The sequence below is a fragment of the Mirounga leonina genome, unplaced genomic scaffold (genome assembly GCF_011800145.1).
Source record: "Mirounga leonina isolate KUSES-001 unplaced genomic scaffold, KU_Mleo_1.0 Mir_91, whole genome shotgun sequence".
Taxonomy (NCBI): domain Eukaryota; kingdom Metazoa; phylum Chordata; class Mammalia; order Carnivora; family Phocidae; genus Mirounga; species Mirounga leonina.
The window spans coordinates 30,989,565-31,014,362 of NW_023270839.1; the positions used below are offsets into that span (position 1 = coordinate 30,989,565).

The window sequence follows — 24,798 nt, forward strand, 5'->3', positions numbered from 1 at the left end:
CATTTTCTCTGTTGGCATGATGGCTAAGAAGGATTGCTATGTGTGTACTACTATTCCTTGACGGGTCTTTCTGCTCTTAGTTCTGCCATGGCCTGGAAGTATTTTTCTTACAAAGGGGACGCCCACCCTAGGAATGAACTCTCATGTTAAGAACATAGGTGTAGGGCGCCTGGGTGGCTCAGTTGGTTAAGCGACTGCCTTCGGCTCAGGTCATGATCCTGGAGTCCCGGGATCGAGTCCCGCATCGGACTCCCTGCTCGGCGGGGAGCCTGCTTCTCCCTCTGACCCTCCCCCCTCTCGTGTGCTCTCTGTCTCTCTCATTCTCTCTGTCTCAAATAAATAAATAAAAATCTTTAAAAAAAATTTTTTAAAAATTAAAAAAAAAGAACATAGGTGTAAGAGAATTCAACCACAAAGTTGTTCCAGTATGCACTGCATTTGTGAGTTGATATTCACAGGGAACCTAGCTTCCCTCGGGTGACGTCATCTCACTCCCCCCACCCTCCCAGAGCATCCTTGCAATAGCTCTGAAGAGCTTAACGACAGCTTGTAGCAGTCACCTCCAGGCCAGACTGGACTATTCTACACTTGCTAGAGTGTATTTCATTATGCAAGTGAAATGTGGGGTGATCTCAGAGCTCAGGTCAGGATTCGGAGGCCACCTCTGAGGTCACATGGCGGGAGGCAGCTCAACCAAGCAGCTCTGCGAGGGCTGAACACGGCTTGTTTTCATGTTCTCTGGTTTCAGTCTGGCCTGAAGAGAGTGTGAGCTACTTGAGTACACAAATGTTAAGTAAACAAGCTGACTCTTATTTAGAATGAGGAAGAGTCTTTCTACTGTTACCATGTTCTCAGACAGGTGAATAAAAACCAAAGATGTACTGTGACGTGTTACAATTAACTAGAAGGAAGAACATTTCAATTTCTTCACAAGAGACATATAAATAAATTGAGTTTCCATTTTAGCACAGAATACTTCACATTTAATTTTTAAAAATGCTTGGCAAAAACCAGTCCCTACCTGAAATTAAAAGTCTTTTTTTTTTTTTTTAAGATTTTATTTATTTATTTGAGAGAGAGGGAGAGTGAGAGGAAGAAGCCGATTCCCTGCTGAGAGCCAGATGCGGGGCTCGATCCCAGGACCCTGAGATCATGACCTGAGCTGAAGGCAGATGCCCAACCGACTGAGCCACTCAGGTTCCCCAAAAAGTCTTTTCATTTAATTCAGGTTTTATAAGCAAGTGAGCTGTGTGGATGTGTGCAAGTGCTCCCCTTCCTTCCACAAAAAGAGTGTTCCTTCACACACAAAAAGGAAACTAACATTCTGGCTTCTTTATGAGGAAAAAAGCAGTGAACTCAAAGCAGTTCCCAAATATTAAAGTGATCTGCCTGTCCTTCTCTTCTCTCAGCACACTATCTGAATCTCGGTTAGTGTGATTATGCCAGTCCACTGCCTTTCATATGTGTCTGAATCTTCAGCTATTTTAGGAGTTTCAGAAACCAGACAGTACAATAGGCTCAGTGTTGGATCAATGTTGATCAAATGCTGGCATGCTACCAACTAAGTAATTTGTGACTTGGGGCACATTACTGAACTTTAATTTCCTCATGGGGGCAATAATTCCCACCTCATATAGTTATTGGAAAGGATTAAATAAACTACCACTGGCAAGTCTCTGACATAAGTGTATTTACTCCATGAAAGTGAGTCTTCTTCCTCGCCTCTGATCCTCCCCCTTCTGGAGAACAGAAATTTTTTTCATATTTGAACAGCTTAAGGTGGCTGGCATAATGCTTGTACGAGATAATTCTCAGTAAGTGCCAAATTGAACTTATATTAAAATATGAGCTATTTGTCGCCAAAGGAGTGTTCGTGGAGGATAAAAAAGCACGGGGTAAGATTTTGAGGTTGGAGAAGTGCTCCAGAATGCAGTCTCAGAACTCACTTCCGTCTACACTCTGTAAGTGATTGTTTTCCAGTTCCACAGTCTTAAAAATCATCTACCTAGTTATACCACTAGTATACCTTTCTGTACCTCTCCCATGAACTTAACCCTCCCACTGCTTAATCAACCTCTCTACTCGGACATCTAGGACGCATCTCAAATTTAACATGTTAAAAACCAAACCTCTTTTGGTTTTGTTGACTGCACCTGTGAAACAAATAATACATTATATGTTAAAAAAAAAAAAAAAAAAAGAAGGTAGCAGGAGGGGAAGAATGAAGGGGGGGAATCGGAGGGGGAGACGAACCGTGAGAGATGATGAACTCTGAAAAACAAACTGAGGGTTCTAGAGGGGAGGGGGGTGGGGGATGGGTTAGCCTGGTGATGGGTATTAGGGAGGGCACGTTCTGCATGGAGCACTGGGTGTTATGCACAAACAATGAATCATGGAACACTACATCTAAAACTAATGATGTAATGTATGGGGATAATATAAGAATAAAAAAAATTAAAAAAAAAAAAGAAGAAGATAGCAGGAAGGGAAAAATGAAGGGGGGAAATCAGAGGGGGAAACGAACCATGACAGACTATGGACTCTGAGAAACAAACTGAGGGTTCTAGAGGGGAGGGGGATGGGGAATGGGTCAGCCTGGTGATGGGTATTGAGGAGGGCACGTACTGAATGGAGCACTGCGGGTTATACGCAAACAATGAATCATGGAACACTACATCAAAAACTAATGATGTAATGTATGGTGATCAATACAACATAATTAAAAAAAAAAGGCTTTGAAAAAAAAAACAAAAACCAAACCTCTGATTTCCCCCGTCAGTTCTGCTTCTTTCTTTCCTTACACTCCTCATCAATCTGCAGTAAACCTCATAGGCCGTTCTTTCAAATTATGTTCTAATAGCTTCTTATTACCTTCCTCGTTATCACCCTTGTCCAAATGCCCACTAACTCTCACATGGACACCTGTATATTCAGTGGTCTCTCAGCTTCTACATTTACCAACTTATAATCAGTCTTTGAGGTAGTTGACAAAGTAATCCTTTCAAAATGTAAATCTGATCAAAAGTCTTCGATGTCTTTCATCTCTCTAAAATAAAATCTGTGGTCTACAAAATCTGCCCTTAGTTTCCTCCCCATTGATTTCCTACTGCCTGCTCTTCCCCTCACTCTAGGCTCCCTGCTTTCTTGTTGTTCCTCTAATGCCAAGCACGCTTCTGTCTCAGGGCCTTTGCACTTCCTCCAATACTCACACGGCTCCACTTAGATGTTTCTTCCAAAAGGACCTAACCTTGCTACCCCCATCATTCTGTCTCTTCCGCCTCACTTGCAGCTTTTTTAATACCACTTATAATAGTACCTAAATATCTACATATTTGGTGTTACTGAGATATAAGCTTCAAAGGGGAAAGAACATTGTTTTGTTCACTGTGGTATTGCCAACGCTTAGAAAAGAGCCTGCCACACAGTAATCACTCAATAATTCATTTAATAAATCAATCTGTTCCTACTATTGGTATTCTGATTTACTTGGTAAATGTTGAGTTAAATTCCTTTATTGAAGAAAATTAATTTCCAATGTGCATCTCTAATAGGAGGAAATGACATATTTATTTAGGTTAAATTTATTTAGTCATGTAACTTTTTTTTTGAAGAAGGAGCGTCTTTACAATTGTGAGAAATTCATGCTATGAGGAACAGAGTTCAGGAACTGCTGTACTATAGGGCATGACTTTCTATAGTGCCTTTTAGATTTTAAAAGAACTGACTAGTTTGTGCTGATTTACTGCATATCAGAAAGGTGAAGGCTGTTAATTTCTGATTCACTTTAAATTACACACAAGTATGATTTCATATCACATCTCTGCTCAACCATTTGACCATGTACATTTTTAGCCACAAATATTATTTGGTCATCAGGAACATTTTTAAAATGTTTTATCTTATTCCACTTGGCAATATGTGAATTAATTATACACATAAATATGTATAAACAAAACATGTATAGAAGATTAGTAGATATATAGGAAAGAAATACTGATATTCTCCCTCTTCTGCTTTCCTCATCTTTTTCTACACTTTCACCTTTTCCAAAAGTTGCCATAATCAGACATTAAAGACCATTTTATATTTTATTTTTTTATTTAAATGCCATGATATATTTTTTGCTTTTGGTTTAAAAGTGAGTGAGTGACTCAAGGGGCACCTGTCTGGCTCAGTTGGTGGGGCACGTGACTTTTGATTTCGGGGTTGTGAGTTCAAGCCCCACACTGGGTGCAGAGCTTACTTAGACATAAAATCTTAATAAATAAATAAATAAAAATAAAAGTGGGTGACTCAAACCCTTTTTTTTTTTTAAAAGATTTTATTTATTTATTTGACACAGAGAGACACAGCAAGAGAGGGAGCACAAGCAGGGGGAGTGGGAGAGGGAGAAGCAGGCTTCCCACAGAGCAAGGAGCCCGATGCGGAGCTCGATCCCAGAACCTTGGGATCATGACCTGAGCCGAAGGCAGACGCTTAACGACTGAGCCACCCAGGTGCCCCCCCTTTATGTTTTTTACTCAAAAAAATAAACTCAACTCTTTTTTACCTATATTGCTTATTGCGTCCTCTATGAAGTACTAGCATTAGCTATAAAAAAGGACGTGTACAAGATGGTATAGCTTTTTGCTGAGAATTTTTCTTAAAATCACAAAAGTAGGATAATGGCAAAAATAGATTTTTTTCCCCCTCCCATGCATGATTATGTAGTTAGAACAGCTTATATAGGTGTAAAAACCTGCAATTACAACCCATTTCACTACTGGGTAATCAATGAGGCAAAATGTTGTTTTCTGAGCCTTGTCTGAAACTGACAAATGAATGTGTTAAAAGGAACCGGAACAAAATACTGTTTCTTTTTAGGCAGGTACAAATGAAGAGCTAAAGGGAAGAAGTGCTCATGTGATAAATCAGGTTAGTCAGGGTCAAATGTGTCAATAATTCATTCTGGAATTAACTAAAAGTAAACTGTACATTTTAAGAATATTGTGGTAGTTGGGCGCCTGGGTGGCTCAGTTGGTTAAGCGACTGCCTTCGGCTCAGGTCATGATCCTGGAGTCCCGGGATTGAGTCCTGCATCAGGCTCCCTGCTCGGCAGGGAGTCTGCTTCTCCCTCTGACCCTCCCCCTCTCATGTGCTCACTCTCTCTCTCATTCTCGCTCTCTCAAATAAATAAATAAATCTTTAAAAAAAAAAAAAGTTAAAAAAAAAAAAAAAAGAATATTGTGGTAGTTTGTAAGACTAACAGCCCCAAATAAATTGTACCTCCATCAGTCCACACCCGTGGGCAGTCTGGTCCCGCACTAAGTCTGGGCTTGGCTACCTGCTCTGCTTTGCCCAGTGGGACGTTAGCGAGCGTGATACAAACAGAGGCCTGCAAAGCTTTGTACGTGCAGCTTCCTCACTCTCTTCCTGATGCTGGAACTCTCTCTTGCTGTTTTTGAGCTACTCACACTCTGTTGAAACCATGAGATGATTTCAGTCTCATGAGTGACCTCAGGAGAGACCAAGAGAAGAAGTGCCCCGCTGATCCCAGTCCAAACTGCTGACTCACAGAACTGTGAGAAACTAGGATGGCTAATTTTTAAAGTGGTCTGTTAGGTAGCAATTGATAACTGATGCAAATATAAAACTGTATTGCCAGCAAGTACTTAACTACTTTCAAGTCTCTTCAGTGACTAGGAAAATATTACTTAGTGGGGCTTTGGCATAATGAAAACATGAATATACGACTATTAAAATTCCAACTAAAGTCACCATTTGTTTGCTTTACAATTGCATAGAGAGTTTTATCGTAAATCCACAGGTCTTTAAAGTTCATCCTAATTAGGTAAATGTTCCCTTTAAAAGGTAAAATGTATGTGCAAATGCCTAGTACTGTAAAAGTGTTTAGAATATGTAGATGGCCAACAAATTTCCTTCTTGAAATCCTTCTGAAGCTTTTAATTGCTTAGCAAACTGTTCTTTTCCCAGCATGCATGTCTGAATTAAGTACTTAAGTGGGACCCTGATATTCATATGGGCCAATTTATTTGTATGTGGACCATTTTAGTACAAAAGTCTGCTCCCTTAAACCAGATCTTCTTCCAGTGTTCGCTACTCCAGCGCAAGACACACCACCACTGGAAATCTGGTAGTCATCTATAACAATTCTTCCTTCCTTGCCCCATTCTTCCTCTACTTAAGCTACTGTCATTTGACCATCCTCTCCTTTCCATCTCAATCCTCGGTATCCTAATCCAGGCTTATAGTCTGGACCACTGTAGTCACCTCCTAGTCTCTACATTATTCTGACCCATCCCTCCTGCACCAAACCCGTTCTAGTCACAATAGTCAAGAGTGATCTTTCTGGAATGTGAATCATATGCTCATGCTTAAAATATGCTGATGATTTCCCAATGCTCTGTGAATAAAACCCAAATCCTTTATCATCTGTTACTTCATAAATATAAATTCAAAACAAACTCGAGATCCTTCTTTCTGTTTGTTTCCTTACCGTCGATAATCTTACTTTTCATCCTCTTTGATAATTTATGCTCATATTTACCTTCTCGGTGTAGGACCTGCCACTCTCCTGCAATCCAGGCCTTCCTGGACGCGTACAAGATGGTATAGCGCGTCACCACGGTCTCTGGACCATCAGGAGGTTTCCAAGAAACCAGAGCAGTGTCATCTTCTATCAATGTCACCTTTACTCCAATCGGTGGGCCTGCAGGTGCTGTGCACACATGGAGAAAATACTGTATTACCAGGATTAAATGGTGATAAACACTCAAACACCTGGCTAACAGACTGAAAACTCAGGGAAAAGAGTGTGAAAAACTAGAAACCACTATAAAAACATCTCAGAATCACAGCTTTTACAGATCATTAATGATAAGAGTAAAAAACACTGGGGCGCCTGGGTGGCTCAGTCGTTGGGCGTCTGCCTTCGGCTCAGGTCATGGTCCCAGGGTCCTGGGATCGAGCCCCACATCGGGCTCCCTGCTCTGCAGGAAGCCTGCTTCTCCCTCTCCTACTCCCCCTGCTTGTGTTCCCTCTCTCGCTATGTTTCTCTCTGTCAAATAAATAAAATCTTAAAAAAAAAAAAAAAGTAAAAAAACACTATTTTTTTCTTTTTTTGAGAGCTAATTTCATTTTTATAATGTTTAAAACATCAAAAAAAAAAAAAAAGAAAGAAAGAAAAAAAGGAGATGGTAGATTCCTAGATGGAGAATTACTAAGTCAAAGGGCATAAGAATTTTTAGGGCTTTTGATATTGTTTTGCCAAACTGATAACTAGAAAGGTTTACAATTCCACCAGCAGCACCTGCCCATTAGGTATTGAGTCTCACCCCATTAGGTATTGAATCTAAACTACATTTCTTACTAAAACGTACAGAATATATATTTCACCTGATTTAGGAAACCACTGAAGATAATACTTCTGAGACCAAAACATTTAGTTATTCTCCAAAAAGTTGTGAATCAGTGAGTTTACAGGGCAGACCTTAGACTAATACTTTATATCTGCAAAAGTAGTCAAGGCTTGGGATTTTAGTTGACCACATGTTTAGTACGAGCTAAAAGTGTGAAGAGCTGGTTTTTGGCATCACATCCTATATGGAATATAGCCAAAACCACACCCAACAGGCCCTATGCTCACTGAAGTTCATGTCTTTGCTTTGCTTTCTCTCAGCATAATTAGAATAGTTGTGATGGTCCTTACATAGATCATTTACCCCCTCACCCTCATTCTAGAGAAAAGGAAATGCAGGTCCACAGACATGAAATACCTTAGCGAGAGACAGAGGTAAGCTCCAGAAATGGTGTTCGATCAGATATCCAAACCACCGCACTATGCACAGGATCAAGCCACCACACACGTTACTTCTAATATGGGCTCCCAACATCATTAAGTACACTATTCACTTACTTCCATTTTAAATTATTTGGGTTCAGTCTTGAAGAGTACACCTGATTTTAGAAAATGTAGTGTTTCCCCAAAGAGACATTAAATTTAAGCCCACTGGCTTGTGTAATATATACAGTGAGAGGAAAAAACATTTACTATAATAAAACAAAATACATTTCAAAAGTTAAGAAACAAAACAAATGCATACATGTTAACCAGGGTGGTAACCGGGTAGTATCTTCTTTAAAGACCTATTTTAAGATTTTATTTATTTGAGAGAGAGAGAGAAAGAGAGAACACAAGCAGGCAGAGGGCAGAGGGAGAAGCAGGCTCCCCGCTGAACAGAGAGCCTGACACAGGGCTCGATCCCAGGACCCTGAGATCATGACCTGAGCTGAAGGTAGATGCTCAACCAACTGAGCCACCCAGGTGCTCCTAAAGTGATCTATCTATTTCTTAAACATTTAGATAAATGTCTGTACCTTCTGGAAGGGTCGAATGGTAGACAACGGGGCTCCAGGGGCTAGAAAGCTGATCCACATGCAGTCGTACAGCAAATTCATATTTGGTGTTTGGTTCTAGACCTTGAACCAACATGTGAGTTTCTGATCTATAAAATGAGTAATGAAGTTGTTAATGCTGGTAGTACTTTGTTTCTAAAAGATTATCAGTATTTCCAGTCAATATAGGTAAGCATACTGTTATTATCATCTCATTTTCTTTAAAACCAATTTTTTTAGACTAAAAAAGCAATCTCTTCTATTAAAATACTACATTTGGTATTATCCTATAGAAATTAGCCTACGAATTGCCCTGAGAGGAAACTATGGAATTGGCAGTATAGAAATATCCCAATACAAAGGGATTTCCTCTGAAATACTGGAAGTCAAATCATTCTTTTAAACCATAATCATGGGCATTTTTCTAACTATAACCAAGAAGACAAAATAAGCTTTATTTTTTGATGCCAGCATGAAAGTGGTCTTTTGTTTTTTCCTTTAAACATGCTAAGGGTAGCCACTTGAAAGTAATAATATCTTCTTGCCTAATCTTGTTGCATGAGGCTGAGGAAACAAACAAAAAATTCATTTATAGAAACTAAATGTCAGAAGATGCAGTTTTCAGAACTGAATATGGTAAAGATACAAAACTCCCAGCCATTTTATAAGTAAGATAAGTCCTGAGACAGGTGCTTACAGCTAAAGGTCAACCTGGCCCAAGATGGTAAGAAATAAGTGGGAAGAGGGAGAAGAGCAAAGAAAACCACCATTAATAGAAGCTACGTACGTTTGAAGGTACAGGACCAAAGAAGCATTCTGCAGGCCAACAGGGTTACAGCGGATGGTGTAGTTAATTATTTGTGCAGTGGTGAACGCAGGCCTCCTCCAGTGCAGGAAGATGGAAGATGAAGAGTTAGCCTTCGCATAGAGATGGTGGGGTGGTGGTGGTGGAGGAACCATGCGATCACGGACAGCTATCAAAAAAGACAATGTTAATTTACTGTACAGCATATTACTGCAGAAAGTGGTAAAATGATAAAATCACAATTCCCCACCCTATTAAGTTGACTTTAGGTCTTTCTTTCATTAAAGAGGTTCATAGATACATCTAGAGATGTATCATTCAATTATGAGCAACTCTTCCATGAGTTAGATAAGGAATCAAATATTAAAACAGAAGCACCAAGAAGACAAACTACTTGCCAAAGACATTCAGAAGGCCAGCAATGGACTTAAAACTAAACGGACACCCTCTCTTCAGTGGCAATAAAACCAAACAGGTCTTAGCAGCAGTAAAACTGAACATTGTAATTGGAAGGAAATAAACAGCCTCAAGATTAGAGCAGATAGGTATTCAGGGTTATTTTTCCCAGTTAAATTACTAAAGGTCTTTTGCTTGCAAAAGTAAAATAAGTTCTTATAATTAAATACATCTCACTTAAATATTTAGTTTGAACACGTACTTGTTCAAAATAACTATGTTAGGTGCCACGGAAGATAGAAAACCACCAACAATTCCAAGTAGTGATGAGACTTAAATTTACAGAAGGAAGAGGAGAACAAGGACCGTGAGCCACACAGAGTGAAACGTGCTACCCTAACTCTTACTTACACACGCATCCCGGAGTGCTGACGGTCTGATCCGCCTGATAGCCATCTTCTACGTTGTTGTAAGCCAGCAGCCTCACGTGATACTTTCTTCTGGGGTCTATAAAGAAACTGACAGGTAATAATTTGGTCCTGCCCTCTAGATATCAGCCCTCCAGAGCCTTTGCAGATTTTGGTTTAAAAATCTTTTGGATGCCTAACAGTTTTATGTAAAATGAGATGTTTTTTCCTCTCCTATCCTACATAGTGACTCAGCAATTCACCTCTGTGTGGCTTTGCTACTGTGACTATCTACCAGTTATTTACAATTTTACTTAACCTCTCTTCAAACAATAACATTAACTCTACTACTCTTCGTCCTCCTCCTCAACCGACCAGAGATAGATTCTTGATCCTAAAAGCCTTGGGGGTTGCCTAATGGATCACTTGTAAGAGGTTACACTACATAGAAGTTTTTTGTTTAGTTATTGGAGGGTTAGCTACCTTCAAAAGCATGGAAATCAAAGCGAGCTTATTTTTTCCCTCAAACGTAAAGATAATTATAATTGTCACCCTTTCGTACCTTTAAAAAGTTTTATAACCATGTGTAATTTAAGTTTATTTCTATGTGTGCCCTTTCCATTAACTATTTTCAGGTTGACTGCTAAATTCACCAAGAAAGAGGAGTTGGAGCTCCCTCTACTGGTGCTCATTAACTATCACAATATGAAATCCAAAGTCCATCCCATACATACAGAAACAAAAACTTTTTCAGGTTTTTGAGGATATAAATGGTTATACATTTTAAATGACATGTTTTAGAACATATTCGAGTTTAATGATATAAATACATTTAAATATAAATATTTATGATAATATTTAATTATAGAGTACTTGCTTGGGACAAAAATAAATACTACTGAGAAATAATGTATTTTTTTTTCTCCCCAGCTTTGCTGAGGTACAGTTGATGAACAGAAGTTGTATATATTTAAGGTATATGAGTTGATGTTTGACATATGTATACATCGCGAAGTGATTTCTACAATCAAGCTAATAAACATATTCTATCATCTCACAGTTACCATTTTTGTGTAGGTATGTGTGTTGAAAACAAGATCTTAGGAAATCTCAAGTATATAATACAGTATTGATAAGTATCATCACCATGCTGTACATCAGATCTCCAGAACTTAATTCATCTTGCATATGTGCAACTTTGTACCCCTGAGCAGCATCTCCCCATATCCCCCACCCCTGAGCCCCTGGCAACCACCATTCTACTCTCTGCTTCTATGGGTTCAACTATTTTGGATTCCATACATTCGTGAAATCATGCAGTAACTGTCTTTCTGTATCTGGCTTATTTCACTTAGCATAACATCCTCTAGGCTCATTCATGTTGTGCAAATGGGAGGATTTCCTTCCTTTTTAAGGCTGAATAATATTCCATTGTGTATATAGGCCATATTTTCTTTGTCCATTCACCCATCAGCAGACATTTAGGTTGTTTTTATATCTTGGCTATTGTGAATAATGCTGCAATGAACATGGAGGTGCATAACAGTTATCTCTTCAAGATACTGATTTCATTACCTTTTGATATATACCCAGAAGTGGGACTGCTGGATTATATGGTAGTTATATTTCTAAACTGAATATATTTCTATATTATATTTCTCTAAATAATAATAAACATACAAACACATCTAATACTTCATAAGGGAAAAATCATCCTTGAAAGTTATATCCAATGTGGAAAAAACTTAGAATAAAAAAAGATAAAAATAATTTTAGAGTGAATTTAAACATTTAAAAATCCAAAAATAAGGGTGCCTGGCTGGCTTAGTTGGGGGAGCATGCAACTCTTGATCTCAGGGTTTTGAGTTCGTGTACCTTAGCATAAGTAGCACACAGAGATTACTTAAAGTAAATAAACTTTAAAAATAAAAATCAAAAATTCAAAAATAAAATGTGAAGTTTATTAAAATCTCCAAAATAATCTGAGTCTGCACATTTTAAAGACTGATGTATTCTATTATTTAATATTAAAGTGCATTAAAAGGATGTCCTAAAATTTTTATTTCTGTTTCTATTCATTTTGACAAAATTAAAACCACAAGAAGAAAAAAATTTATACAACTTAGGACATTTCTATACTTTTTAGGTAGGAAGTAGAAAGACTAATATTCAATTATACTATAGAAAATGGTATCTTATATATCAATGTTCTTCCCATTCTATAAATGGTGGTACCAAGGTGTTAAGTAGCATGTCTAGTGTTACTCAAAGCTAAACCAAGGACTTGCTGATATTTTTATCACATGTGCTTTTGTCACAGCAGGTAAGTCTGTCTCCTTAAATTCTAAAACTGAAATATTTTCAAACATTTTATAAAATAACTACAGAAAACACAGAAATACATTTGGACTTCATTACTCAAATGATTTCCAACATTAAGCACTGAAATTCTAAGATTCGAAAATTTCTGTTCAGATTAAGAGCAACTTAATTTGAATCTGTGTTCATCTTTCTTTCCTCCTAACATATTGCTGAGCTCATTAGGCAACTGAATCCTACGTGTCATCTTACAAATACTACTTCTGAATGGGTACAAATGGAATTCATTTGGCTCTCTGCAGTCAAGTTCTTCAAATGTATTTCTTCATTCTGTCTCTACTCCATCAGAAGAGTATCTTTAGGAAAGCCTCCTGAGTGTGGGGCATTGTGCCAGGAATTAGGAGATACAGAAAAAGAAGGCTGGATGAGAGAGAGTTTGCCCCAAGTAGCTCACATTCTCAGGGAGCCAGACATGGATACGGTCCGCTTTCACCGAAAGCGGATTTTGATGAGGGTTATGAGTATGTGTGGAGAGATTAATCTTTTTTCCACTGTGCAAACAATCAATCAACAGTTCATGAATACTTCTCTGGAACAGTTATTTATTTTTAGTCCTAAAATCGATTCTTCATTTTCCCTTCTTCATCCTTAAAAAAAGGAGCTGCTTAAATTTTAAACCCCAAATTAACCTTTTCTGGTTGATGAGAAGCAGTGTGCATGTCCTGAGACAATGAGGGAAGAGCACACCCAGCCCTTGTACAACCCACTCAGCACGGTAACAACCCAGATCTCCTGGTGCTCATCTGGAAATCATCCAAGTCACTGGAGCAACCATCTCCAGGGCTGGGCTCCTTCCCCTGTCAGTTTCCATGAGGTCAGGAAAAGGCAAACCATTAGGCTGGCAAATCAAGTACATCAGGTGCACAGGAGTCCTCTCTATCCACACACAAAAAGTACAAGAGCCAGGGTAATTTTGGAAACCACTTTGGTGGAAAAAAACATTAATGGGTGCATTAATGTTTTATGCACCCATTAAACGTTTGTTCACATGTGATCAACTCTTTATGCTCTTCAAAGAATCTCATTTATTAAAATTAAAATGCCAGGTTGGCGGCCAAGCTGAGCAGCGGGCCATGCTCTCCTCTTAAGCCCTGGGAAATAGGACTTCAACCTCAAAATCTAGTCACATTATTTTGGTTTGTTAATCCAGAGACCCTGGAACAACATGGCTCATGTTTATGCATCAATTTGTTAGAAATTTGATGTCATGGATCCAGGGGATCAGAGCCCTCAAATAATGTTAAAATGAGCACTATCAGGCAATAAGAATTATCAGCTAAAAAAGAAAACAGAGAACAGCTATACAATTAACAAAATTAAAAATTCAGAGTAATAAAAAAAAAATCAGAGTTTAAGACCAACACGTTAAATGTAGTTAAATGCACAAATAATGTACCTTAGCATAAGTAGCACAAGTCCTAAAACTCTACAGTTCTGCAAAGACCCTCCAATGCATAAAGTACAAAGCAGAGACCCAGGATCAACACTGTGAAATGCCACAGGGAACCAGTTTCCAAGGCCTGCTAACAGCCCTTCTTGAGTCAAACATTGCCACGTCTGTGGTGCTTGGTTACACGAGACTCAGCAGAATTAGGGAATGTGGTTTATGGGGAAAACAGGAGAATCAAGAAGAGCAGCCACAAAGAACAGTATAGGCCTTTCCAAAACCCAGTGAGGGAAAAAGGAGAAAGGGAAAGAGGGGAGAGAGTTCGTGCCATTTCCTTCCAAACTCAACATAAGGGGCATAAAAATCACTCACTGGGGCTAATCCTTAACGGCTCAGGAGTGATGGCTCAGATAGGTAGTATTTGCATTTAACTTACTTAAAGATTTAGCAATATGTAAAGATGGAGGGCCAGGAAGGAAAGCTCAAATTTAACGTGAACCTCCAGTGAGTGTCAGCTTAGGTTAACAGAATCGTGGTCCCAGCCAGATTAACTTGTACCTTTCTTACGGAGTCAACCTGTGGCCAAAAAATGAAGATCTCCTTCCTGAAACACCGCTACGGCCACACTCCTCTTTCCTCCTTTGGCTCTAGGATTTGCCTTACCTTCTTTCCTTTCTGATTCATTCTCACCACTAACTCTTCCACTTTAGTTTGTTTCACATGAGGAGAAATCAGAACCAGAAGTCTGGATGGCCAAGAAAGAGTTCACAGGTATCAAATAAACATTTATCAAATGCCTACTAGAAGCCAAACATTATATGAAGACTCAACAATTAGAAAGCCGTAACTCTTGGGGTGCCTGGGTGGCTCAGCCGGAAAAGCGTATGACTCTTGGTCTCAGGGTTGTGAGTTTGAACCCCAGGCTGAGTGTAGACATTACTTAAATAAATTTTTAAAAATAAAAAATAGCTCATGCTTTTAATTTTAATCTTCCAGAGTACAGACTGATGAATGAATATTCTGTAAATAGTATTTACTGTTTAGCCTTGAATATATTTTTTAGTTTTCTAAGCCTTGCTTATTTTCATTTGGAAAACAGACAGATAATCCCTTACAGGGATTTTAAGAGTATTAAATGAAATCATGGCTATTAAGGACTTTGTACAGTCCCTATAATTAGTAAGCACCCAATATGATTATTGTTGTTACTATAATGAGGAAAGTTGCCCAGGAGAACAGAAAAGGTTCTACCAAAAATATGGCACACCTAAATTTGGGAATCATCTTTGTGAAGGCAAAAAATCATCAAGGATGCTCATTCATACAAGCAGGGTCTGGAATCCAGAGTGTCAGTAAGTGAGCTGATCTCTAACTACTCTCTGTCCTCATTAATATTCCCTGGTTCGTGGAGCAGGCAAAGGCTCCCAAGCGTGTGTCTGACTTGTATACACGACGGAGGGAGCAAAGGCTCCCAAGCGTGTGTCTGACTTGTATACACGACGGAGGGAGCAAAGGCTCCCAAGCGCGTGTCTGACTTGTATACACGACGGAGGGAGCAAAGGCTCCCAAGCGCGTGTCTGACTTGTATACACGACGGAGGGAGCAAAGGCTCCCAAGCGTGTGTCTGACTTGTATATATGGTGGAGGGAGCTGTGTTCTGGGTTTTGGCCACTAAGAACTCTTGCTGTTTTGGCAACCGTGTCACGTGGTGTATAATCCTCTCAGTTTCCAATCCACCTTCACCCACGTCTTCCATGTTCATGTAAGAATCTCTCATCTGCTAACAAACTACCTGATGAAATAAAAGCTTTAGAAAACAACATAATAGGTTTCTTCCTTAATGGAGGAACAGTAGATTGTTTCATGAAATGGAAATATGGAAGTCTGAGGGCTAGCATTAGCAACAGCAAGCAGATGGAGACAACAAATTCGTTCACTCTGTTAATTATATCCAGCTTTGACAATTAAGTATTTATTACCCTCAATGACTACAACTCAGAACAAGAAAAAAGTTCAATAAAATGAGATGCTCTGTAATGCCCAAGTCTTTATTTATTTATTTTTTATTTTTTAAGATTTTATTTATTTATTTGAGACAGAGAGAATGAGAGAGACAGAGAGCATGAGAGGGGGGAGGGTCAGAGGGAGAAGCAGGCTCCCCGCTGAGCAGGGAGCCCGATGCGGGACTCGATCCCGGGACTCCAGGATCATGACCTGAGCCGAAGGCAGTCGCTTAACCAACTGAGCCACCCAGGCGCCCCTGCCCAAGTCTTTTAAAGATGTACTGATCCAGGACCTAAATTCCATTCTAAAAGCACCCGATTTAACAACAATAATGCATGAACCGTATCTTTATACATCTTAAGGAACCTACAAAAAACTGTGGTATAACATACCCAACTTTCATTGCAACATGTCCCAAAGACCACAAGACAAGAGAAAAGCCAGGTCTTCTTCCAGTGTTTTACGTGAATACTTGAATAACTTGCACTTCTCTTGACCACCACTAGACGGCACCTGTGTGCCTGTACAGAGAGTGTACTCCTCCAGCTACTGAAGGGGGGAGCCATTCAGGTACCAGCTGAAACTATGAAAGAGCAATTCGAAAACAGGTATGCACGAAATATGGCTATTGCTTAAGATTCATCAAAAGAAGGACTGCATGAAATGCAAAGCAGTGAAAAGTAAGGGTGCCCTGGATCAGTATTTGTTATATACATAAATATTTCACACAGAGTTTAAAAAACTCTGTGAGCTAGATCATTGCTTTTGTCACCTGACCTCCAGAGAGAAGGATGCGGAGACAAACAAAAGACAACTTTCCTAATGACTCAGCACCACTTGGAAGCCAAGAGACAGTCCAGCACAACAGCGAAGGTCTCAGATGCCAGCCCCAGGCTGCCTGGATTCTGATTCTAGCTAGGTCATTACCGTGCAACCTGGGGAAGTTATTTTTGCCCTCTGTACCTTGGTTAAAATCACCTATAAGATGGGAAATGATGAAGATAACAGAATCTACCTCTCAAGGCTGTTGGGAGGAGGAAATGAATTAATTCACTGAAAGTGTCTACAAGAGTGCCAGCGTATCACAATAATATACTGATAAAAATATCAAGAGTAATAAAATAATTACTAGCAGCATCACATGACCCCTAATCCCTGCTTCCTTTCAGGTAGAAGGGCAGGCTGTCCTTTAGGCTGACTAAAGGACAGACTCTGGAACCAGACTACTTGGGTTTAAATGGAGTTTCCTCATCTATAAAATGGGGATTAAATGGATTTATATTTGTAAGTGCTTTTAAAAATGCCTGGCACTTAGTAGGCGCTTTCCAGTGCTAAATAAATAAACACAGAGGAGAGGGCTGGTTTGAGAATTAGGGGATTTGGATTTTAATCTTGGATTTAGTAGCTGTGTGGCTGCAAAGGCAATTCCCTGGAAGTCCGTTTCCTCATCTTTAAGATTAGCAAGTTGAAATGTATCAGTTGTCCTCCAATTTGTTTAGGTAACGGTGTATTAGGGAAGCTAAGACAAAGGTACAAATAAGTATCATGCCACGCAGGAAGAACTGCTGCAAAGAGATTTGTTAAGACTAAGGGAATTCAGAAGAAGGAAAGGTTACTGGTATTTTTTTATTGCGTGGGGGAGGGCTTCATTGAAGTAGAGCATGTGAGCAGAATTTGACCTTACAATAAGCACAGGGCGAAGAGATTAAGGCCAAGGGAGGAGTGTAAGCAAAGGCTTGAGGACAGGAACACATGGATCAGGGATGAGTAATGGGGAAGAGTTCGGTAAGGGGGCATGAGTGAAGGTCACATAGACAAGTTAGGCTGGGGGTGGATCTCAGACAGCTTGGAGAGCCAGGCTGGCCAGAGTGGATTTTGTTACACAGACACAAAAGATGGCTTGAGTAAATGGAATTGTTGAGAGAAGGGATTCATGAGGAGTCAGAAAGCTCCCAAGTTCCAAGCCTGGGTGGACAAATAGAAATGGAAGAGGAGATGCAGAGAGCCAATAACACGCTGAATCAGAGATGCCAGAGGAACATTCAAGTGGAGCTGACTCATGGGTGAGAAAGCGTGGGCTGAGCGGGCAGTGAGGATGGAGAACATGGTCAGTAGTCCTGCACACAGAGGACAGGGTACCCAGGAGGAAAGATAGTAGGGACTGGCAACCTGGGCGTGAGATGGCAAGTGGTGTTAAGGAGTCATGAGGAGAACCAGGAAGGTATCATGGGAGCCGTGAGCAGACTGGTTGACAATGTCCAGCGCTACAGAGAAGTCAATGAGGGTACAAGTGACATCTGGTATCTAGGTCCTTTAACAGAGTAAATTCATCAGGAAAGAGTGGGGTTGTGGGGCATAGCAGAAAACAGGGACTTGAGCAAGGATGTGGTGACCCTGGAGGCAGGGCTCGAAAGCAGAATGAAGATGGAAATGCATTATTTTCTGATATGTACCAAAGTGTTAACAGTGGTATTTAGCTTTGTCTCCATGGTAGAATTTTTAGCTATTTTGCTTCCTGTATTTCTACTTGTTCTACAATAAATATGAATGGCTTTGGTAATCACAAAATAGTAAAGAATTAGAACTCAGAAAGCAAAACTGACAGACATCAATTCAAATTTTATGGATTTTTTGTTGTAATACTAACACTTCTAGAAGTTTGAGTTCCTGGAAGATGGGGGAATGCATAATAGAAAACTATTATTTACAAAGTATTTAGCTATGGACCAACAAAGAGATAGTATTGGGGTCATGAAAACCAGGACTTTGCTTCCTTCAGCTGCTGTGTTGGTGACACTCCAGAACCCTTGAAAAGAGCCGGGCTGGAGTGGACAGGTCAAAGGTAGATAAAACCAAGAAAACACCCGAGGTCAGGACTGTGAGAAAACTTTTACCTGACATGAATAAATCCACCTCTGACATCATTTCTAAAATCCAAATCTAGATAAGACTTAATGAGTTTTATCCCCCATCCTTCTAAAGAAAACTTCTCAGGTGGTGCGGAAAAAGTCTTCCTAGGACCAAAAGGAAGATCGAGCAACTGCATTTACTTTGAGACATTTCCTGCCACTTGGTTCAATTTAGACATGGCTCATGTTTAGTGAAATGTCTTAAGTAAATACAAAGCGTTATTTTAAAAATCCCCACGTACAACTTTAAATGATTTACTTAAAATACCACTATAGAAAGCTTTGCTAACGTTAACCACCAAGTGTCACAATTAAGATGGCTACAAAGCATTAAAGAAGTCAAACGGATTAGACTATATATGCAGAGGTAAACAGCAATCTGAAAATTTGCTGATAGAACGTCACCACAATGTGAAGTTTGGAAATGTTAAATTAAGAAACGGTCAGAGTAAGTGAGAAAGGTGAAATTCTGAAGGACGAAACCTAGTATCTGGCCCAATGTCCATTTTTAATTTAATCTTTTGTGTTACAAGGTTTTGTGCGAGCCTTTTCAGGGCCATTGTTCCCCTGTGGTCTGACTGGAGAACCCCTTGGTCTGGCTAGCCAGGGTGACTGCACTGCCCCCAAGCCTGTCCCTCCAACACAATACCCCCCCATATAATTATTCAGAGAAGAGGCTAACAGTATGACCGCTCTGACACCCGGGTCATGGCCTCTGACACAGGATCTGGGGCCAGCCCAAGTCTGGTCCAGCATCAGAAGAGCAGGAAAAATGCTAAGGGGGATGGGTGGGAAAGGAAAGCCTAGCGAAATACTCTGCTTTAAAATGGTATGTGTAAGCACAGTAACAAAAACACAAATCACATGCAAACAATGTGATTTGCGTTCAAGTTATCCAAACGTTGTTAGATTGTAGGTTTCTCCTCTCTGAGAAACCTTAGAGAGAGAGATTAGAGGAGCAGGCCTCTTTCAAGCAGGAATTCTTTGTCTTCTATCTTCAGACTTACATTAGAATGGAAAAAGTTAATTCGTGATGGTTAAAACAATACCTGACATGAACGTGTGAGTATGTGGATTTAAAAACAGGTTTTCGGTTAGGAATGCAAATTTTACTTAAAGCTGAGATTAAAATTTCATTCTCCTTTTGTTTATAAACTGAATTTCTGTAAGGATTGTTAATGATAAACATCTTTCATGTCCATTACAAATTTAAAGGATTTTTGTTAATGATCACTATGCCAAAATGTTATAAATCTGTTCTGTGATAATACAGAATATTTGAGTGTAAAACAGACACAGTGGCAGATGGGAGGGGGCAACCCCCACTCCCCAAATTTCCCTGTGTTCTGTGTAACAACTCTCTATGGAAGCTGATGGTAGAGTATTTGTCTAAAACTGAAATGACTCAGTCCCTTTTGTTCTGCCCCCCTGAAGGGCCTTAAGACAAATAACGCCTCTCACTCCCAGTGAAAACATCCCCTCTCCTACTGAGTTTAGGATAATTTAGAAGAAAGTTCTTTGCATGTGACATTTGAGAATCAGTTTCCTACCAAAATAAGTATATCCTACTCATAATCTCTATTTTAAAAAACCTCCCCCACCCCCCCAAAAAAACCTCGGGATTGTTTCTACAAAATCCAGAAGCAAATGGCTTTTTCAATCATATCATGTTCGCTAATACTTTGACCACATTATTTTTTGAACGTGTGATTTCATCTTTATACATCTGTAAGGTTTTCAAGACTTCTTGTAAAAACTATTTTTCATTTTTGACAAATGCATTACTTGAGGTTGTCTGGGTAAGAAATACTTGGTGTTAAAGATTTCTACCTGAACACTGCCATGAATGAATCTGATTTACATCCAAATCCCGAAAAACAAAACCTCCCACAAACATGGTTTTTGATCTTTTCATGTTCTTATGATACTTCTTTCCTTTTGTGAATCCCTGTGGAAAAAAGACACCTCATTTGTCCAATTTTGTAAGATGAGAGAGCACGGCCACTAAGTCTCTCTATCCCATAATCAATTAGTGGAATGATGCCGGTGGCTGGTATCTCCTTCGGGGTGGGGAGGAGAAAAAGGGAGACTCCAAAAGAGCAGGGCTTAACTGTCCCCAAATTTATGAGAGCTTTATGTGAACAGTACTAATAAAGCTGGTCCACATATATGTTCCTGAATAACTTAAAAGTGAATATAATGGAACTGCTAATTATAAGAATTTAGAATTATAAGATTAAAAAAAATGTGTTAGAGTGGGGGGGCATGCAGCCTCCTAGGACAATTAAGACGCTACAAAGTTTACTTAAGAAAATGAAATAAGGGGCCCCTGGGTGGCTCAGTCGTTAAGCGTCTGCCTTTGGCTCAGGTCATGATTCCAGGGTCCTGGGATGGAGCCCCACATCGGGCTCCCTGCTCTGCGTGGAGCCTGCTTCTCCCTCTCCCACTTCCCCTTCTTGTGTTCCCTCTCTCGCTGTGTCTCTCTGTCAAATAAATAAATAAAATCTTTAAAAAAAAAAGAAAGAAAATGAAATAAATTACTTTAATTATATTGATATTTCTATCACAAACAATCCTCACCCTAAAAAAACCCAAGTGCTTGACTTACGATACTGTACTTGGCTCAGCATTTGTTTAAGTAGCTGCTCTCTCTGCCAACACACTCACACTGTCTCACATATATCACATCCTTACAAACAATATTTTTATAGACCGACAGAGAGAGCCTATTCACGACAACCAAACATCCCCTGAAGCCATGAAATAAATTTCCTTCCAGGACTAACATTTCTCTGTTTCACTGTCATGGGCTTGCCATGCCATTTTGACCCTTTTGTGAGGCAACATGGAAATACCATCTATCATCTCCTGAACCACAGCGACTTGGTCGGAGGTGCACAGTTTCATTGCAAAAACATCTGTGGTTTGATAACCATTCCTCCAAATCTCAGCCCTTGGCAGTTAAAAGCATGCTTACAAGATGGGAAGGATGCAGGCAGACAGCTTGAAACCAATCTTAAATTTCTTCTCAAGTGGGAAATGCAAGCCGGAGAAATATCAGCCTCATCAATCACAGTGATAAAACACGATCGTGTTATTTATTTATGCCTCCTTTAGAATTCACAAGAAGCACTATGTTACAATGTATTTAAACTTTGTTGAATGTATCACTCTGAAATCAATTTTCATGTTAGCAGATAAGGGAATTGTGGGAGTTCTTGGATACAAGCAGGTGCAGGTCATTACCATGTTAATTGGCTATCAATAACCTACTCAAATTCTATATAAACCTTAAATCTTTCAAGTATTAAAAGACACTGAAGATCACTGGGGTACTGGAAAGTATTCAATATATCTTAAGATGGTTTTCAACACACACGATAGAGAATCTCAAACAATCTGAGCACACAGAGTTAAACAAAAAGGCGTTTTCTGATAAATAAAACATTCAACAGAAGACCTAAGGTTTCTTATATTCCGTATCTGCTATTTCAGAAGCGTTATTGTTGTAACCATGTACATAGTCACTGTAAAACCATTCCTAATTTGGAAATACTGATTAAAGATTAAAAACAAAACACGGCATTTTTTAACCTTTTAACAATTTTCTTTTGTTGAATCATCATACTTCACACCTCAATACTTGGACATGCTTCCCCCGAGAACAAGGACATTCTCTCCTATACAACCATGATACCATGATCATAACCAATAAATTTGACAAAAACACAATTTTATCTAATATATTTCCCAAATTACTTCCCAAATGTCCTTTATAGCTGCTCTCTCTCCACCAGTTCGACGGAGGGTCACACTGCATGTCATAGCTCCTTCATGGAGAATTGCTCCCTGTCCTTTACCTATTTTTCATGACAATGACACCTTCGAAGAATCCAGTACAGATGTTTTGTAGACTCTCTCACAATCTGGACTTACCTGTTTCTTTCCTCATTATTAGATTCAGATTAAACATTTTCTTTTTTTGCTAAGACTACTTTATCAGTCAGATTATGACTCTAACACAGGGTCTTTTATTCAGGGAAATTTAAAACTCACAGTTTTGCAAGTGAATTTGTTTTGAATTTTGAATTTGTTAGATTGCTTGTTGAAGGGGAATATTATGGTTTCAAAAGCTTTCCTAAACTCAGAATGGCCTAATTTTCTCACTGGCCAATCTTATCTATTTATCTACATTTATCCATATAAATGAACTCTTGCCTGACACTGAGGACAAAAAAGAGAAAAGCACCAACATATTTTTAGGCTTCTTGAAAGATTTCTAGAAATATCTGATATATTTTTTATCTATGTAATGCAAATGCATATTTTTTTTCTAAAAAATTCTCAATGAGTCACACTGGAATGCCAATTTGTAATATGCACACAGCATGGGAATAAAGCATACAAGGAAGCAGGGCCACACACGTGTGCCACGGAGTCAACATGGGAAGGAGAATACGATGAGAACAATCCCTGCAATTCCTGAGAATAGAAATGTGCATTAGCAAAATGAGAAACAGTGTCTCCTTACTTTTTGAAGTTTTCAGAGGTTTAAAATGTAGTTTCTATAGTTTTTTGGGAGTCAGAATTAAGGCCCATCTGCCATGATTTTTCTTCTGAGACAAAAGCTCATTTTATGAAAAGAATGGGAATGTATTCAAGAAAGGGAAACACACTAAAAACCATCCTAACTGACCATCCAGATGGAGAAAGGTGAAAGTTCAAAAAAATTATTTTAATTGTTTCCTCCACTAATATTTCTAGATCATCCAAAACCCTATAACTTGTCAAATGATCCTAGAAACCACAGAAATCTTTCCTTATTATGTTAAGTCATTGTCAAGCATAAGTTAATATGGTTTTCAATACATAAATTCATAGAGAATCTTCAACAATTTGAGCATATAGAGTTTTTCTGGAGGTACTATATTTTGGGAACTTCATTAGTATATTACAATTTTTTTTTCTGATAATTAAAATATCCTGTGCCCTGTAGCTAGCAGTGTTTGTGGTTTTCTTTGGTTGCAAGGAAGCTCACAGCTAAACTTATAGGCATTTCTAGCAACTGTACAGGACCCTACGGCATGCAATAAAGAAGTCAATATCCTGGTTTCATTGATTTTCCAACTTTATTTATCTTGGCTCTAATTTCTTCATCTAGGTATATTCAATTTTATTTTATTTTATTTTATTAAAGATTTTATTTATTTATTTGACAGAGAGAGACACAGCGAGAGAGGGAATACAAGCAGGGGGAGTGGGAGAGGGAGAAGCAGGCTTCCCGCTGAGCAGGAAGCCCAATGTGGGGCTCCATCCCAGGACCCTGGGATCATGACCTGAGCCGAAGGCAGACGCTTAACGACGGAGCCACCCAGGTGCCCCTAGGTATATTCAATTTTAAAAAATACTTTTTTTCTCATTAGGATCAAATGTTTGTTATAGAAAGTTTATAAAACTCAGACAAGCAAAAAGAGAAAATAAAAATAAAATATCTTAATACCAGCACCCCGATATAAGCTCTTTTAAATGAGGTTGTATCTCTTTTTTTCATTCCCTTTTCTATTCACATACATACTCAATATTTTTTGTATCTTATAGACTTTTTCTCACTCAATATACTGTGAATAACCACTCATGCTACTAAATATTCTTCTAAGACATTCCTTTCAATGTCCACATTTATTCAAATTGTAAGGATGTACCACTGTTTATTTTATTAACCTCTGTAATTGAGTATTTAGGTTTCTTCCATCTTTTCACAATTATAAATGATCCTGCACACTACAGTGAACATCCTTATGGTTAATGTGTGTGTCCATGGGGCGCCTGTGTGGCTCAGTTGGTTGAGCATCCAACTGTTGGTTTTAGCTCAGGTCCTGATCTCAGGGTCATGAGATTGAGCCCCGTGTAGGGCTCTGCACTCAGCTGAGAGTTTGCTTCTCTCCCTCTCCCCCTGCTTGCTCACTCTCTTTTTTTGTTCTCTCTAAAAATAAATCAAATCTTAAATGCGTGTGTTCATTAGTATTTTCTCATGATAGGTGTCTGTCTACTAACAGAATTGCTGCGTAAAGGAGTATGCATATCACAACCCCTTGTGGTGTTACCCAGTTATGCCTA

General features: G+C 39.1%; 1 protein-coding gene across 1 annotated transcript in view; it reads right to left on the reverse strand.

Annotated features, from left to right (window-relative positions):
* Window positions 1–24,798, reverse strand: part of PRTG (protogenin) — a 129,765-nt gene that overhangs the window by 10,505 nt on the left and 94,462 nt on the right. The window contains exons 12-15 of the mRNA XM_034993606.1: window positions 10,007–10,102; window positions 9,182–9,368; window positions 8,377–8,504; window positions 6,548–6,718 (exon numbers count right to left, since the gene is read on the reverse strand). Coding sequence (XP_034849497.1) covers window positions 6,548–6,718; window positions 8,377–8,504; window positions 9,182–9,368; window positions 10,007–10,102 — 582 coding nt within the window. The remainder of the gene's footprint in view (window positions 1–6,547; window positions 6,719–8,376; window positions 8,505–9,181; window positions 9,369–10,006; window positions 10,103–24,798) is intronic.